This window comes from Papio anubis, chromosome 10, assembly GCF_008728515.1.
Source record: "Papio anubis isolate 15944 chromosome 10, Panubis1.0, whole genome shotgun sequence".
Classification (NCBI taxonomy): domain Eukaryota; kingdom Metazoa; phylum Chordata; class Mammalia; order Primates; family Cercopithecidae; genus Papio; species Papio anubis.
This window is the reverse complement of record NC_044985.1, coordinates 89,096,385-89,115,962: the sequence shown is the minus strand read 5'-3', so window position 1 is coordinate 89,115,962 and position 19,578 is coordinate 89,096,385. Positions and strand designations below refer to the sequence as shown.

Here is a 19,578-nt window from a genome sequence, read left to right as displayed (position 1 = left end):
CTATAAAATATTAGGCCTTATTCATTCATTCTAACTATTTTTTGTATATTTTGCTTTTTAAAGAACAAACTGCAACTACTGCATCTAAAAATTAGACAGTTGTCTCTCCTTTCAGTGTCCTTAATCACTTCATAAAGTATTGCCAATAACAAATTTTATCATTCAGAAGGGATAATTATGAAACTGCTAAACTTCATTTAACCTATAATTTTATATTTTTAATTATTTAATTGTATATTTTAATTAACTGTACATTTAATTGTATATTACATATAACATTTTCAACTAATGAAATTCTCACTTAAAAAAACTAAATGGATTTGGTTCATATTTGCAAGGAGAACTTAAGCATTTTGTTCCATTCTTTGAATAAGCATCCTTAGCTTCATATTTTTAATGAAGATGTTCTTACATTAACACAAAAGTTCTTTAAAAAGGAACACAGAACTTCATTTAAATATGAACAATGGTTTAGGAAACAAAGGCAAGTGAGAAGAAAAAGTTCATACCTGTCTTTATGAAACTGAGGCAGTAATTAATAGCCTACCAACCAAAAAAAGTGCAGGACCAGCCGAATTCTATCAGAGGTACAAAAAGGAGCTGGTACCATTCCTTCTGAAACTATTCCAAACAATAGAAAAAGAGGGACTCCTCCCTAACTCATTTTATCAGCCCAGCATCATCCTCATACCAAAACCTGGCAGAGACACAACCAAAAAACAAAATTTTAGGCCAATGTCCCTGATGAACATTGATGCAAAAATCCTCAATAAAATACTGGCAAACCAAATCCAGCAGCACATCAAAAAGCTTATCCACCACGATCAAGTTGGCTTCATCCCTGGGATGCAAGGCTAGTTCAACATATGCAAATCAATAAATGTAATCTTTCACATAAACAGAATCAACGACAAAAACCACATGATTATCTCAATAGATGCCGAAAAGGCCTTCAATAAAATTCAACACCACTTCATGCTAAAAACTCTCAATAAACTAGGTATTGATGGAATGTATCTCAAAATAATAAAAACTATTTATGACAAACCCACAGCTAATATCACACTGAATGGGCAAAAGCTGGAAGCATTCCCTTTGAAAACTGGCACAAGACAAGGATGCCCTCTCTCACCACTCCTATTCAACATAGTATTGGAAGTTCTGGTCAGGGCAATCAGGCAAGAGAAAGAAATAAAGGGTATTGAACTAAGAAGACAGGAAGTAAAATTATCTCTGTTTGCAGATAATATGATTGTATACTTAGAAAACCCCATAGTCTCAGCCCAAAATCCCCTTAAGCTGATAAGCAACTTCAGCAAAGTCTCCAGATACAAAATCAATGTGCCAAAATCACAAGCATTCCTATACACCAATAATAGAGAGCCAAATCATGAGTTAACTCCCATTCACAATTGCTGCAAAGAGAATAAAATACCTAGGAATACAACTTACAAGGGATGTGAAGGACCTCTTCAAGGAGGACTACAAACCACTGTTCAAGGAAATAAGAGAGGAAACAAACAAATGGAAAAACATTCCATGCTCATGCTTACGGATAGGAAGAATCAATATCGTGAAAATAGCCATACTGCCCAAAGTAATTTATAGATTCAATGCTATCCCCATCACTGACTTCCTTCACAGAATTAGAAAAACTACTTTAAATTTCATATGGAACCAAAAAAGAGCCCATATAGCCAAGACAGTCCTAAGCAAAAAGAACAAAGCTGGGGGCATCATGCTACCTGACTTCAAACTATACTACAAGGCTACAGTAACAAAAACAGCATGGTACTGGTACCAAAACAGATATATAGACCAATGGAACAGAATAGAGACCACAGAAATAACATCACACATCTACAACCATCTGATCTATGAAAGACCTGACAAAAATAAGCAATGGGGAAAGGATTCCCTATTTAATAAATGGGTTTGGGAAAACTGGCTAGCCACATGCAGAAAACTGAAACTGGACTCCTTCCCTATATTTATACAAAAATTAACTCAAGATGGATTAAAGACTTAAACATAAGGCCTAAAACCATAAAAACCCTAAGAGAAAACCTAGGCAATACCATTCAGAACATAGGCATAGGCAAAGACTTCATGTCTAAAAGACCAAAAGCAATGGCAACAAAAACCAAAATTGACAAATGGGATCTAATTAAATTAAAGAGCTTCTGTACAGCAAAAGAAACTATCAACAGAGTGAACAGGCAACCTACAGAATGGAAACAAAGTTTTGCAATCTATCCATCTGACAAAGGGCTAATATCCAGAATCTACAAGGAACTTAAACAAATTTATAAGTAAAAAATAACACCATCAAAAAGTGGGCAAAGAATATGAACAGACACTTCTCAAAAGCAGACACCTATGCAGCCAACAAACATATGAAAAAAAGCTCTTCATCACTGGTCATTAGATAAATGCAAATCAAAACCACAATGAGATACCATCCCACACCAGTTAGAATGGCGATCATTAAAAAGTCAGGAAACAATAGATGCTGGAGAGATGTGGAGAAATAGGAATATTTTTACAATGTTGGTGGGAGTATAAATTAGTTCAGCCATTGTGGAAGACAGTGTGGCAATTCCTCAAGGATCTAGAACCAGAAATACCATTTGACCCAGCAATTCCATTACTGGATATATACCCAAAGGATTATAAATCATTCTACTCTGAAGACACCTGAACACGTTATGTTTATTGTGGCACTATTCACAATAGCAAAGACTTGGAACCAACCCAAATGCCCATCAATGACAGACTGGATAAAGAAAATGTGGCACATATACATCATGGAATACTATGCAGCCATAAAAAAGTATGAGTTCATGTCCTTTGCAGGGACATGGATGAAGCTGGAAACCATCATTCTCAGCAAACTAACACAGGAACAGAAAACTAAACACCACAGGTTCTCACTCATAAGTGGCAGCTGAACAATGAGAACACATGGATACAGGGAAGGGAACATCACACACTGGGGCCTGTTGAGGAGTGGAGGGGCTAGGGGAGGGAGAGCATTAGGAGAAACACCTAATATAGATGACGGACTGATGGGTACAGCAAACCACCGTGGCATGTCTGTATCTATTTAACAAATAGATACACGTTCTCCATATGTATCCCAGAACTTAAAGTATAGTGGGGGAGGGGGGAAGGCTTAGAATTACCTAGATACAGAGCCTCAGTACAAAATATAAAGAAGAAAGCATTTCATGTTTTAATCCAAGTTTTATGAGGAGCCCAGAATATTTAAGTTTTAAAGAACAAGGCAGTTTTCCCATTGACCAAAATTTCTCTTCAGAGCACAGATAACATTCTAAGTACACAGAGGTCAATTTAGTAAAAATCTGCATGGGTTTGTTACTGGCAGAATATCATTGGTTAAGGTTAGTCTCTAAACTTTATAGTTTTTTTGTATCTCTTCTGGAGAAATAAAGCCTTACATTTTTCTTAGAGACACTGACATTTTAAATTAACTACATATTCCACTAAACATTCCCCGGCCTTGAGAAAATACGCTCAGTGAAAAACTGCATGGCAACATTTGAGACCATTTGTGGCCCCATTATTGACTTAAGGATATACCTATGAAATCCACAAGTTAACTTTTCTCCCAGCATTTCATAATACTTAACTTTAGGAGAATTTACTTATATTGACTGTTCGAGTCAACCACCAAGTATAAGAAAAACCTGTAGGAGATGTAGAAGCTCATTTCTAATTATACTACCAACACTACCCTCTCCATGACTGCTACTATTACTAATAACACCATCAAATCCCTAGGCATTAGGGGTATTTGAGGCATAAGGTTAAGTGTTTTTATACAAGAGGGATGATCCTTGCTCCAAAAATGCTTTCCTTTTTCAGATGGGGGCATTTGAGAAAGTTGTATCTCTTATTCACTCATTCAACAACTTATAAAAGAGAGCAATTAAGTTTATGGCATTTGTGAGCATTTGGTCATGGGAGGGGTATGACAGGGATGGCCTGGCATGTGTCACAACTTTTAGACAAGTCTAGCAACATATAAAGCATTATAAAAGTACAATTCCTACACAAAAGGGTATTGTTTTCCAATTAGTAACAGTAACAATGAATACAAAGTCAAATTCTTCTTGAAAGTATGTTTCTTAGGGAATGTGAAAACACAGCAGGAGGAAAGGATGCGTAGAGACTTACAGGAATAGGAAAAGCACGTCCTTGACACAGAGAATCATTTTTACACCTTTGCTTCCAACTCAAATCGTTGTTTTAATGAATTTTAAAGAGAATCTGCCTTATTCTGCTACATCTGAAGTATTGATCAAGTTATATTATAGACAGTGATCTATATTTCCACATTTCAGTTACTACTACTACTAGTCTATAACTCACTTTAAATGTAGCAATTATCTAAAATATAATTACATGTTACATTTTGGTTAATCCAAATGTCCGTTTTCTTAATGTTTTGAAAGAGGCCTGCCATGGATGGAGGTGCTGGAAACTATCTGAAGTCTTTTCTCACTACAGATGTCTCTCTAAGAATTCAGCCTGAGTTCTGACAGGTAGGTTCTCCAAATTCAACTTTTCATCTATTCATCTTACTACAATTATATTCTGTGTAATATGTACACAGTGTTATCATCTATGTACATATAATACAGTTATGTAGTTAAAACACATAACTATATACATTATGTTTCATTTATTTATTTTTTTGAGACAGAGTTTCATTCTTGTTGTCCAGGCTGGAGTGCAATGGCATGATCTTGGCTCACTGCAAACTTGGCCTCCTGGGTTCAAGCGATTCTCCTGCCTCAGCCTCCCAAGTAGCTGGGATTACAGGCATAGGCCACCATGCCTGGCTAATTTTGTATTTTTACTAGAGACAGAGTTTCTCCATGTTGGTCAGCCTGGTCTTGAACTCCTGACCTCAGGTGATGCGCCCGCCTTGGCCTCCCAAAGTACTGGGATTACAGGTGTGAGCCACTGTGCCCGGCCTTATAATATGTTTTAACAACATAAACATATTAAAATACTCTAACAAAAATAAAAAGAACGGTGTCCCTTGTCAAACACTGAAAAATATATGATGGTCTCTTTTTCATAATTTTGGTGAGTTCTGCTTCTCTTTTCAGTCTTCAGGAGCTGTTTTAATTTACATATTTTTTCCTTTTATACCAAACATGCCACAAACCAGAATTCCATTTTCCATCACTGTTATCCTTCTCGATTTCAAAACTTGTAAACATGATGTATCTTCTGATGTGATTATCATTGCTTGATATATCTGGGGTACTGATTAATTTTAAACAGATGTGAGTCTTTCAATGTTTGCATGAAAATATTTGAGGAGAGCTCTCCTATGCCTCTTAAGCCATCTCTCTTTCAGGCATAATATCTTTACTCTTTCAACTGCTTTTCACTAAACATGGTTTCTAGGCCTCTCACCAATATCTGGATTGCATTCTATACTGTCTTTGTAGCTATTAAAATATTTTACCCATAATTGGATATGGAACTGTAAATGTTATGACCAGGCCGGAATAAAGTGGAGCTGTTTTCTTCTTTGATCTGAAAACACAGAACTAGCTTTGGGGATGGCCATGTCAGGCAAGCAGCTAAGAACCAGGGGATTGCTTCAATAGTTACTACGCCAACTCTCCTAAATCCTACACTTATACAATTCATCTTTTTTAACCTGACTTTATGACATAACCTTTATCATTCACTATCCCATCTGAAATAGCTTCATGTCCCCTCAGTCATTCTCTCTACCTGAATTTGGCTTTAGGAAAAACATTTCTATCTGAATTTCTGTCATCTGAAATTTTATTATTTATTCACTGTATACATCCTTATCATCTGTTTACATAACGAGAATGAAAACACTGTAAGATTGCAGCCTTTGTCTTATTTACCCGGGATATTGCCTGGCATACAGTAAGTGTCAATAAATCCTTGTTGGAATGAATGCATCATTCTTTATTAAATTCTATCTTCTTCAATTCTGGAGAAATCATCTGAATGCTAATTCTGTAAATCTATCACCCGATTCTCTAAGACAGTATTTCCTGAAAATTTGTGAAGAGTGCCTTTTCCTTCTTTACTCTTGACTTTAAAGAAAAAATCATGTTTTGTCAAGAAAAATTAACTGTAATCTTGAAAGAGTTCTATTTACTTTGTATAACAGACAGGGAAGTATACAAAGATGAAGTCAGATATGTGCCAAATTACATACATCCAATCTTCATCAAATTCTATTGAGTTTTATTAGAACACAATAAAGGTATCATTTTATGGTATATGTTATTTAATTTTCTCCAAGGTGACAATGAGACATTAGTTAGCACATTTAAGGAAAGGACATTTTAGTGCTGTGTCTACCTCTGTATAATTTGGCCCATAAGTCTCAATCAGAAAACAAATGGAAATACCTTTATAAACATCAACATAACCTATAAGTAAAACATTTTCCTGACTTAGCAGTTTAGAAATCCCATCAAAAAGGAAAGGAGACACCAGTTATTTCAAGGACTCCATTGAGATTGCTGGTGACCATCACATTTTTTTTTTTTTTTAATTTCGCGAACATGGAAATCTTCTGACGATAACCATTGAGATTACTAGTTGTTTCTGGAATTCATTATCTTTCTGAAAATTGATAATTTGCTTCCTTGTCTTCCAGTGTGAGGCCTACTCTTCATAACTTCTGATGGCCAGGGACAGCCACTTTATAATCACAATCCTTTTAGTGCACAGGGATGTAAATTGTCTAGACTTCCATTCCCTGGCAGCTATGCTTTTTCGGTTTGGCCATCATTCTCTCCTAGGTATGAGGATAATACTAACACAGGAACTGAGTGGCTTCGCTTTGCACCTGACATCCAGTAGGTGTTTAAAACAATGGACCACCTCGCACACTTTCTTTTTTATGCTTTAAAAATAGCTTGGCTGTCTAACTCTTATTAGGTTTTGCAAGCCTCCTCTCATGCAGCTGTTTACCTCTTCCTGCATATATTCTTTTATATTTTTACTACGTGTGTGTGTATATGTATATATTTATACATATATTTATATATGTATAATGTACATATATATGTATATATTTTAATCATTTGCTTCTCTCTTCCTCTTTTCTACATAGCCAAGGTTATCAGTGAGTTCTTAAAGCAGCCACACTAGTGTCTTCAGATGCCTCTTCCTTTTCTTCCTCCCTGAGATAAGTTATCATAATGTTAGAATTTCCTTTTGGAAGTTTTTCCTTAACTCTTGAGTTTTTCTTTCCTGTTGGGGTTCTAATCTAGGTACATGCAGCAAGCACCATTTCTCTCATTTATTTACCACATCCCCAGTGTTTAATGCACTTCCTGGCACACGGCAGGCACTTTATAAACATTTACTTAATGAATGAACATTCCCTATAATTCCTTTATTTTGAGTTACTAGAGCTTAGAGTATATAGCTGACTTCATCTTTGTATACTTGTCTATTATACAAATAGACACTTTCTTACAGTATTACCATTAATTTTTCTTTACAAAACAGATTATTTTCTTTAAAGTCAAAGTTGTATCCAAAACAGTAATACCCAATTCAGCTTTTAACTATATTCAGAGGTACTACTCATTGGTGGACAATAAAATAAATCCATGGATGTAAATAAAAATAGTAAAATATATTTATGTATTAATAATACATACAAACCAGCATCACACTTATTAGAATAATTTTATAAAAATTATCCTAAGTATTCAGTCTTTATTATCAATAATTCATAGAGAAGTACCTCACTATATGAATATAATCTTAAAAAGAACGTATTAGAGCAGTAGAATGGGGCTTTTTTTGTGCTCATCTTTGAGCTGATACTAGAAATGTACTCTCTAAGAGGAATATCTGACATGTATAAAAAGTTTCATACTCAAAATGTATCTCAAATGTTTACCTTTGTAGATGTGAGAACTCAGTTGGCTTATAAATTACTTCAATTGTGGGTATCTAAAAACATTTCCTAATTTAAAAAAAAATTTAGAGCAAGCAACTAACAGAAAATAAAACTGCTGAATCACAAATCTTGAAAGGAAATCAGCCAACCTATTTATCGTCTTGATTTTAGGGAAATATTCAGGACACACGCTCTTGCTTAAAAGACTATGAGACATGGAATGTTAACAATCTTCATTGTCAGGAAACTTCCTAAAATTTTGTCTGAATGCCTCATGCATCACTTTAAGCTCATTTCCTCTCATTGAACAGGAGGACAGCTGGCCAGCGTCTTCCATCTGCACTACCCTTCGCCTTCTCCGAACTGGGTTATAGAACACCCTTCTGAAATGGGAGTGGGAGGCCAATTTGAAACAGGAGAGGAAACTCTAAAAACAATACCTTGTGAGAAACAGAATTTTAAACTTAACTCTGAATGGGGCTACAGAGTAGGTCAACAAAGGGGGCCAACAAACTGAAGTGCTATCCCTTGAATAATTCAGACTAATTCTCAAACAGTATTATGGGGTCATAAAACACCAAGCCTGGAAATTAAAGATTTTTATGCCTCATCAAAAAGTCTTTGAATGTAACTTCCTGGCATACTGCCAACAAGGGCAGCTCTTTGGGGGAAAACCCTATGCCAAAGGCCAAAGAGGCAGCTGTGTTATTCAGCTCCTAAGAGCTTCCAACTCAACACCCACACAAGCTCAATTATGAACAAATTAAAGGGGTCCAGACTGAACACAGTAATTCTGGTAATTTAAATAAATAGAGAAAAGTCTACAATTAGTAGGAAAAGATTGATTTTCTCCAAAACCCAGAAGTATTCACCCAGTCTCTTAAGTGACACCCTAACCCCTTTGAATTAGCATGACTACATGCAATTATTTAAAAACAAATTTCCTTTTATTTATCATTTTAATCATTTCTGATCTGCCTTAAATGTGACCACATGCATGCCAGTAAAAGTATCCACAAAATCCCAAGGCAAAGCAGCCTCAAAAGGGCTATATACACATTATACTTATAATGTATACCCAATTCAGCTTTTACTTATACTTCTAATGTATACATAGGAATTAATGACACTGAGTAAAATTGTAATCAGAGTTGTACACCTACATTTTAGAGCATATAATGTGTTACCCATCTCAAGAAGTGTTTAATATACACATCTGTAGTTAATCGATAAACATTTTTGCAAGTAAAGAGAAAAATTTAGAGTCATTGAAAAAGAATCAAAGATTTAATGTTGGGGAATCTATTAATTAACTCACTTTTATTTCATGAATACAATAAAGAACAAAATCCACATTATCAGCCAGTAAGGCCCTTAAAATCACTTATTAAAATTAAACATTCATTCTTGATTAAAAAAATAAACGATTTAATCAAAAAACTTTTAGGACGTTAGGACTGCAAAGAAACTTATGTAGCTTGATCAAATGTTTCCATGAGAAACCAATAGCAAACATTATAATTAATGTGTGTGCTCTCTCTCTCTCTCTCACACACACACACACCCCACAGTGGAAGCATTCCTATTTCATCTTGAAACTCATTTTGATTAGCTGATTGTACAGTCCATGCAGGGGAATGAGTACATATGAAGAGCCAAAGTAATTTTACAAAGGAAGAAAAATTAGAGGAAGATTATCTTGTAAGTAATCAAAATACGAAGTAATAGCAAGATAATTTAAATGGGGTGATGCTGACATGACATGGACTAATATATCAACAGAATAGCATGTCTAGAAATCCATACATCTATGTATGTATGGGAATTTACTATTCAATGTGACTGAATTTCAGATTCAGGGAAAGAATGGAGAAGTCAATAAATGTTATTAATAATTTGCTTACTTATGTGAGAAAATTCTTCCATCTCATACCTCATGGATAAAAATATATGATAGATTGCTAAATATTTTTTAAAGCCTCTAGAAGTACCAGAAGGGAATGAGATAAACATATAACCTAAATGTCACAAAATAAGAAATGATGAAAATATTTGACAATAAGACTGAAACCTTTTTTATAAGAAATATCACAATGAAACTGAAAAGACAAATAATAGGTTGCAAAAAAATGACTTGCATCCCATGTAACAATATTTTATAAATGAAAGAGGAAAAAATTAACAAATGGTAACATTGGCAAAGGCTATAAATAAACAAATTGCAAAATCTTAAACACAAACAACTCAAAAACCCACCAAAACAACAACAAAAGAACTGTCAATGAAGCCCACATTCCATTAAAAGGGGAAGAGAAAAGTAAAGTATAAATGAAGATTAAATGAATGTAACACTATGCAACTATTATAAATAAATGATATGTGATGTGGACATGCACATAGATGGGGAATAGGAGCACTTACATTTTAAACTACGTTTGTGTCTGGTGAATAGGTAAAAAAGATGGCAATAAGGAGGCTTTATTTTTCTTAATCGGAATTGTCTGTCTTTGAAAATATAATTGAAAATAAGTAAATGGAAGCTGCTCACCTTTAAAATAGCTTAAACAGATGAACAACGACTCATTAATATGCAAGTTAAAATACTAGTTTGGTCTTAGTAGCAAATGCGAAACAAACACAAGGGTACTGATAGGGCCCATCAGCCTCTGAAGATTCCTACAGACTTTATAAAGTGAGAAATAGCCAATATAATTTAATTATGCAGCAAATAGAAGGGTGGTTTTTTTTTTTTTATTCTGAAGCATATAAAAATGCTGGTTTCCAGCTCAAAAATAGATAGCATGAATTGTATATTCATCCTAAATAGGATACTTATTAAGACGTTTTAAAGAATGTTAAAACATTTTAAAGAATTAAGATCCTGCTAGTATTATTCCTATAAACATAGTCACCTACCTTTTGAGCAAATAAATTAATCTCTTACATTGGCCTAGTGCTATATATGGAAAACGAAACTATATACAATATTCTATTCCCCTAATGAAACAGAAAAGACACTTTCAAATGTTTACCATTGGGGTGTCACCTAAGTGAATTTCACATTGAGAAGGTTAACACGTTTGTTAGGCTCCCTGATTGTTCTGGGGAGAAGGGATCAAAATGGTAGTAGAATGCTGACCCTCAGGGTATTCTGAAAGACTGTTGGCTTTAGCCTGGTACTTCTTGGAAAGGACCAAACTTTGATGATTACTCTAAACTTGTTTTTACAGCATGCTACTGAGTATTTCCGCTGCGTGGTGCATTTTAGCCAATGATTTTAGTTGGTACTAGGGTAAATAGCTCATAACCTGACCAATTTTGTAAAATGAATTAACCTTACTATTATTGTTGTCATTTATGGCAAATGTATAAAAATGCAAAGAATGACTGCTAACTACATATATTTTGCTAGGACTATTTCAGTTTCGAAGAGAAAACTCAAAATATAGTTTTTGGTAATAAAAATGTTAACAAAATGGCTGGACCCAGTGGCTCACGCCCTGTAATCCCAGCACTTTGGGAGGCCGAGGTGGGTGGATCACTTGAGGTCAGGAGTTCGAGATCACCCTGGCCAATATGGACAAACCCCCTCTCTACTAAAAATACAAAAAAAAAAAAAAAAAAAAAAATTAGCCAGGTGTGGTGGCAGAGGCCTGTAATCCAAGCTACTTGCAAGGCTGAGGCAGGAGAATCACTTGAACCCGGGAGGCGGAGGTTGCAGTGAGCCAAGATCACACCACTGTACTCCATCCTGGGAGACAGAGTGAGACTCCATCTCAAAAATAATAATAATAATGATAAAATTAAAATGTAAATAAAAATACTGATTATGGACATGCCTTAGGTTTTATTTTTTTCAGGTTTCATAATATTTTTTTCTCTCTTAATTTACAATGGGTGCTGTTTTTTCTTTTTAGAACCATAATAGTGGCTGCTTTAATTAAATGAGAAAAACAGAAATATATTTCTCTCCTCAAAAATAAGAGCAGTTTTGATCCATTCATCTTCTTTATAGAGAAACTGGGAAGACAGAACAGGAAATGTTTATCAAGCACTCTATAAAAATGAACTGCTCTTTAAATTATTAGTAATAACCTATGTCACTGTCACAAATTATTCCTTTGGTTTGTCAAAGATTCACGCTTGAGAAAATACTGTTTCTGACCAGTGTTCAAGACAGCTTCCTTGTTAAGGTTTCTATCTGTCTCTCACTATAGGTGATTACAGCAAATGCATCCCAGTGATTTAGTTAATTTATACAAAATAGAATCAATTTCTCTTGTTTCATCATGACTGAACGTTTTTCTGAACTCCTGTAAATGAATAACAGATAAGCCCTATTTATCAGATTGTTCGGTGGAGTGCGCACTTTTGATTATTCTATTTTCTTGTTGTTACTAATGAAATATATAATATGCCTCGAGAAAAAACAATTGCAAAGCTTGGCCTCTAAGCATTCACGAGGCAATGGATATTTTGCTGAGAATTTATTTTGTACCCATACTTTTCTCTAATAGTGTTCTCTCTAAGAGCCCATGGGAGGGCAGTGATGCCCTAGGGTATATGAGATGTCCCAAGGCTTTCAGAACACAGTTGACAGGGGCCCTTGCTCTGCCCTGGCACCCAACAGCCACTAAGAAGTTCCCCATGGTGCCGAGAACCTCAGTGAGGTTGTTCAGGCATGGACAGAGGGTACCTTGACACCCTCAGTGTGGCAAGCCCAAAAGACCCCCTTTCCTTCCAGTGTCACAGGATTTGGGGATGGGCATTTAAAAAGCTGAATTTTCTGCACTGCTGCCATCCCTATCCATCACACATGGATAGGAATAGAAGGATGTGAAGCACTAAGGCAAAGGATGCTTTGAACCACATGATTTTCCCAGGCTCTGCAACAGGTATGCCCACACAGAGTGGAAATGCCCTGGCAGAAGCAAGGGTGCAAATGCAAAGGCAGATAGACGAGAGAAAGATGCCTCTGGAATTCAGATCCTCTAGAAGGAATCATTTTTGTGACCTATAATGGGAGGATAGTTTATAGATCATTTTGTAAAAATAAATCACTTCTCTTTGTTTCACAAAGTGGGTAATTACAATTAAATGTGTGAAGAGATAGGAAGGTGAGATGGCCATTATCCCTTCTTCTAGGCTTCTGCAGACCTTGTTCCCTGAGGTTTGAGTTGAAGAAACAAAACCAGGACATTTGGGAAGATAAATGGGCTAAGGCTGGAGAGCTGACCTGGATGTCACCTCACCCTTGCTTACCAAGGTCCATGCTCTTCGAGGCTTTCAAATTAATTGATTCAGGCTGCCTGGCCGGTGTCACAGATCTGAAGTTGATGTGCTGATCTGGAAAATATACTGCTGAATCCACCCCAGAGCTGTGGAAGGAAGCCATATGTTGTATTTAGGTTTAGAATAAAATCTTTTTAAAAATGAGGAAGCAGTTCTCATTTTGAACACAGCCACTCATCACTCTGTGCAACTCCCAACCACATATTTTAAACTAATTCCTAAATCTCAGGTTTCTTTTATGAGATGTAGCAACTCTGTTTTCATGTATTTTACCATACTGTACAATTTAAATAAAATATTCTCTGGGTAATATCGTGTTTTACTCTTCACTGATTTCTGCTAATTGGGATCCTGCTGTACACTATATAACTTTAAGTGGATAAAGAAGGCCTGGAAAACACTAGCACTTCAAGAGATGTCACCAGATATTAGCAGACTCCAAAAGCAGGTTAAGGGATTTCTGTGGACTAAGCTATGCCTATGTTAAAAAACAAGTGAAAGGGTTGTATCCTTTAGAGAAAACCATCCTGTTGAATGACATGCCTGTAGGAATTTGGTTTTCTACTTTATTTAGGTCTTTTTTCTAAAACGAATGTTAACACTGAGCAGATAGTCTGCACATCAAAAGTGCAAAAAGGAAATAATAGGAAAAGCACAGTTGACAATTTAGACACAAGATACATCAAATGCCCATTATAGTTTTCTTAGTACTTGTAGGCAATCTCAAATAACTTTCTTTCTGCAGAATATTCTACTTATTTCACTTGACCATACAGGGTATTATGTAAGAGAATTACAGACAATGACTTATTTCTTGTACTATAAATAAATTATATTTATATAATTTTAATAAACTAAATTATAGCCATTTTCTCCCCTCGGCACTCTCATCTGTCTAGAAAGTAAATATGGTAGCTCATCTCATCATAACTGCTATCCTAATCTCAGATATAGTGAAAATCCAAATCATGTATCCTTACAAAATCGGAAAGTACTGAGTTTTTCAAACAGTTGGAGTTTGATACTATAAACAACAAAACAATAGCAAAAATAACTGTTTTGAATGAGGATCCTTCTAAAATGTACAGGAGAATCTCAACCTGAAATACCAAAATAAGTTTAATCTTTTCTTGAAACTCATCATCCCTCCATATTCAATATTGCTTTTGAGAAATATTAAAATTAGTATGCAACAATAATAGTATGGCCAAATGAATAAATGAACCTCCATTTTCACAATGCAGTGGGTAGATTAAGGAAGTACTTGTTTAGCCAGGTGTGGTGGCATGCACCTGTAGTCCCAGTTACTTGGGAGGCTGAGGCTGGAGGATCACTTGAGTCTAGGAGTTTGAGGCTCCAGTGAGCTAAGATCGCACCTCTTCCCTCCAGCCTGGGTGAAAGAGGTAGACCTCATCTCCCCTACCCTCCCCCAGAAAGGAAGTACCTGTGACACCAGCACAGCCCTGTGCTCAAGAGCCTGGCTCCAGTACTTACTAGCTATGTCAATTAAGAGACAGGCTCCAGTACTTACTAGCTGTGTCAACTACGAGACTTACTGGACCTCTCTGGGCTTCAATTTCCTTATGCATAAAATGAGTAAAATTACACTCTCCACCTCGTAGGGTTGTTGAGAGAACAGAATGAGTGAAGATTTGTAAAGTAAGGACATTAGTGTCTGGTACAGAGTATTTTGTATAGAAGCAGATAAATTAGGTAAGTTAACAAATAAGCAGATCAATAAATTGACCTACTTTTGCTTCGCAAAACACTCTAAGTTTCTGAGTTTTTCCCATTACCTGTGTGTTTTACAGTTTCTTTGATGTCTCTGTTTTTGTCAGACTCTCAGTAAGTCTGTGACTAGGAGCCCTTTTCTCTATTTAGAAGGGTGATGTGGTTTGATGGTTAGGAGACTGGCCGCTGCAGGAAAATGTCAGAGTGAGTGGCCTCAGTTTCCTCATCCATAAAATGGATAGGAATAGAATTTATGACCCTTTAAAATTTTTGTAAGATATGTAAGTTATGTTATATATTGAGAAAAGTACCTAGCACATAGTAAGAGCTTGATCAACCTGAGCTATTAACAATCCTTTTCTTTATTTTGTAGGTTAGTGTGGTCTTTGAATGAGGGCCTAAGGCACTAGCCAAGGAAAAGATTTCACGTGTTTTCATAAAAATTTCTCAAGAAGCTTAAATCCTCTCTTTAGAGTTGTGTAGCTTTTTTTTTCTATTTCTTTCCTGGTGTCTGGGTACATTCTCAATACATGAAACCATTGATATATAAAGTATATTAGATATGGTATCTAGTAATGACAAAATATGCCAATTATGAACAAAAATCCTGGACCCACTTAGTGTTACTGACACTAGCCTGGCCTAATAGCAACACTTTCATTTTTTCAGCCCATTTTAAAGAAGAATTCTGAGACACTACTGCACACATGAGCTCTCCCCTGAGTCTTGGAGTTTGGAAGCACTTGCCTTTAAATGTGTGATTCGACCTTTATTTGCACTTAAGTTTTCCATCCTTTGATCTGTTGTGATGATGTGGGTTTAGTGTCAGAAAGACTCAATGCCTTCATAGAATCAAAAAGTTTAAGAGCTGAAAGGGATTAAAGGTCACCTCATCTCTTAGATAAGACCCTGAGGCTCAAAGAGGAGGATTGGCATTCCAAGGTCACACAGCTGGCCAGGGGCAAAGCTGGGACCAGAGCCACAAGCTCTGGCTAAAATGATGGCCAGCCTGGGACACAGGTTGTTGCTGATCGCGAACCCGCAGAAGTCAAGCCTTTCACTTGTAGTAAAGACTTGCTCACCTTTTATTATGTGGCTTACATTTTAGGTTTGTTTTTTGTTTCAATAGAGTGGTGTACATCATTGCAATAATAGAAAACTAAATCCTTAATCAAAGCAGTGAAAGCCTCCAGGGAAGAGGTGTAGGACCCTCATTAAAACATAGATCAGACTGCATTTAAAGCAGAGGCTCAAGGCAGACTGAGAATCTACCCAATTGAACAATGTGTTGGTGAACCTGACTCACTGTCTTAGATTATCCTCTTAAGCCCAGCATTAATTCACAAATTAGGAATAAGAGCTCACATTTTCCCAGACTCCTAGGTAGCAATAATCCCAATCCCCATTTAAAAAGTAAGGTGGCAATGACACTCAATGCAGTAACATCAAGCTAGGATCTATCTAATAAAGTGAATTTTTATACAAATGTTGGCATATAATCAAGAATGATCAAAGAGATAAAAGGCTGCACTATACATATGAAGGTAACAAATGCTCTTATGTACACATCTGATTATGTCCTTTAAATTGATCATAATGAGATATCTACATATCGATCCATATACATACACATATATGTTACCATCACTTTGACTGTGACCAAGTGTACACTTTGAAAACCTTTCATAAAAGGGCCCCCTTTGCTGTGGTACAAAACGGAAATAAGGCAAAATAAGGCTGATATCAGATTGATGGATATTAAGGAGGTAAGTGAGCGTAATATAAGTCATCATAGGATTAGAGCCAATGTGGGCATATAGAGCACTGGAATAATGAGTGAGAGCAGTATTGAGTTAGTTCATGTGAAAATATTTTAGACATGTAAGTTAGACTAGTAAAATGGTTTGTAACTTTATGATACATATCTCAAGTGTTTGGATTGAGAGGGTGATCTGATGATTATAAAATGCGACATTTTAATTTTGAAGGGAGTTAGCCTGTGCTCATGGCTGAGTGCACTGCAGTGAAGGTTGTGGGAAGCTGGAAGTTGACAGCAGGCCAAAGACATATCTTAGATAAAGGCTGTGTTTTCAGCATGAACAACCAGGGAATCTACCGAATAGAAACGATACTCAACGTCAAATTATGCTGCCTAATGAATAAGTAAGGGTAGCATGAAGCATATGCCAGTGTCTTGACTATGGTGACAAACCAGAAGTGTAAAAGATGTATAAGAGTCAACAATGAATGTTCAAGAACCATCTGAGATGAAAAGGTGGGGAATGAAGTCTTTGAGAGGCACGACAAAAACCATGATGTCTGAAGTCTCAGGTGTCCACAGATAGACTTCAACAATTGGCTACTACGAGTGACAGTAGATTCAGGTATGTGGGTGAAGAAACAGACAGAGAGAGACAAAGAGAGAAAGAGAATATGAACATGTGGGGAATAGCCTAATGTTGTCTAAACTGTTAATAATATTCAATATATTCTGTCTGCTGCTTATTTAGCTTCAATTCTGCCTGAGCTCCCACAGTAAGTTTATTTCCTTTATATTTATTTATTACTTAGACCCACATATTGTAAACTTTTCTGTAATAATCACTGCATAATAGTAAAAATAGGTTCAGCAATTTCCCAATTTCATTTTGTACAGGCATTAAGTTTGATCAAATTTGTTTTTCATTCCTCACGCCATAGATAGCCTCACCCCTCAAACACCCTTTTTTCCTTTGAGCGGGCTTTTACTTTTTTTTTTTTTGAAAGGCAGAAGGCAGGAGAGCCTTTCTTGCTCAATCCTCCTGGCTCCCTTCCAGTCCTTCCTCCATCCCAAGTTTCACACATCCAACTCCTGCTGCTGCTGGTCACCTAGGCAACGCAGCAGTTTGCAGGATGGTGCAGGTCACACGATCCTAGGAGGGGAGTTTCAAGGCTTAAGACTTGGTCTTTCTATTTAAAAAATATCTCTGTCCTTTCTTCTCCACCCATGCTCCTGATCCCTCCATCCAGGCCCTGCTCTTCTCTTGCTAGTCCCAAGTCTGAGTGGCCTCCTTGTCTATGGTGGCTTCCGCCATTCCCTCCATCCTCCATTACTGAAACTGCTCTGCCTGATACTGTCATCTCCAGGCTCAAAGTGCTTCAATGCTTCTCCACTGCTCTCTGGCACCCATGGAGCAGGGCAGACGATGCCATTCCCATTGAGTCTTCCCTGAGATACCACAAGTTTTAGCCACACTGAACACACTCTGCATTCTTCTCTCCCATCACCTGGTTTCCTTAACCTAAATTGCTCTTCCCACCACTTCTTTGTCTAGATAGCTTTGTTCTATTTTCCAAGAAACTGCTCAAACACTACTCTCCTGTGAAAACTTACTTGACAACTCCAGACAAAGTTAGCAGCTTCTTCCTCTAGGATCCCATTGCATTTTGTATCTAATGCTTAGGGGCTGCAACCGAATTATCTGTGTGTCTGTCTCTTTAAGAGGACGCTGCATTGCTTGCAGCCAGGGATGCTTTCCAATCCATTTGATTTCTTTCTATAGTGTCTGGCTCAGAGCTCCAGAAATACTTTTGAATGAATGAGTAAGTGAATGAATGACTTAATAACCAAATACTGCAGAGTGGAAAAGAAGAATGAAGTCTAAGACAATGTCATACTTTCGACTGAAAGGAGATTAAGGATAAACTGTTGACGATTAAGAGAGCAGTTCTAACAAAGAAGTGAGAACAGAGGCCTAAAACACAGGGGACTAGGAAGGAAGAGTGAAAAGAAGATGGAAGTTACTAGTTCATACCATGTAATGAAGATTTACAGCAGTGAGGACCAATATAAACTTTTTTTCTTTCCCCAGTTCACAAAGGAATGGCTTTGCAGAAAAGGGAAGGAAGGAAATCCATGGAGACTTTGAAGTCAAAAAGGCAGTTGCTAAATCCCAATTGATTTCTGAACCACCTCTCTCCCTTGAAGGTTTCTCACCTGAGTGCTTCTCTCTAGTCTCCCCTGCACAGATGCTCAGTACCTCTGACTGCAATTGCCCTAAAAGGTATCCAAAGAGTCTCTGGCTTCCAGGGGATATCGACCCTCTTCCATTCACCCAATCCATGTTATACACACACACAAAAACCCAGGTTTCATTATGTGTATTACCTGCTAAAACCCTACAATAAGATTTACTATCTACCGAATGAAGTCTGTATACCTTATTCTTGCACTCTGGGCTTTATCATCTGGCTGATCGGCCCCAAGTTGTGCAAATCAATTTACTCTCTCATCTCCATGCTGTTTCTTCTGCTGCCCTTCCCTCCCAAAATGCCCTTTTTTCCTGGGCTCATCTCATGTCCACCTGCTATTAATGAGTTAGGGTTCAGCTTAAATGACACTTTTACCATAGCATTTTCTCTGATTCCTTTATCTGGAGGCATTCTCCTCGGCCTCAGATGCCCAGAGCACTTTATCTACACCTTCTGGTAAGTATCATTGGAACCCTTGTGTTCCAGTTGTCCCAGGAGTCTACCCGTCAGCCTACCAGCTTCCTGAAGACAGGGTTTATATCTGATTCAGCTTTGCACCATCCCAATCATTTTGTACATATATACAGAATAAA

At 36.7% G+C, this 19,578-nt stretch overlaps 1 protein-coding gene across 15 annotated transcripts in view; it reads right to left on the bottom strand.

Moving 5' to 3' along the window:
* The window catches only part of PARD3B (par-3 family cell polarity regulator beta), a 1,095,492-nt gene that overhangs the window by 416,208 nt on the left and 659,706 nt on the right, over positions 1-19,578 (bottom strand). For all 15 annotated transcript variants that reach the window (XR_002516428.2, XR_002516429.2, XR_002516430.2 and 12 more), the window contains one exon: positions 13,214-13,329. Coding sequence is in view for 12 of the 15 variants with exons in the window: in XM_021924389.2 (XP_021780081.1) it covers positions 13,214-13,329 (116 nt within the window). In the remaining 3 variants the exon portion in view is untranslated. The remainder of the gene's footprint in view (positions 1-13,213; positions 13,330-19,578) is intronic.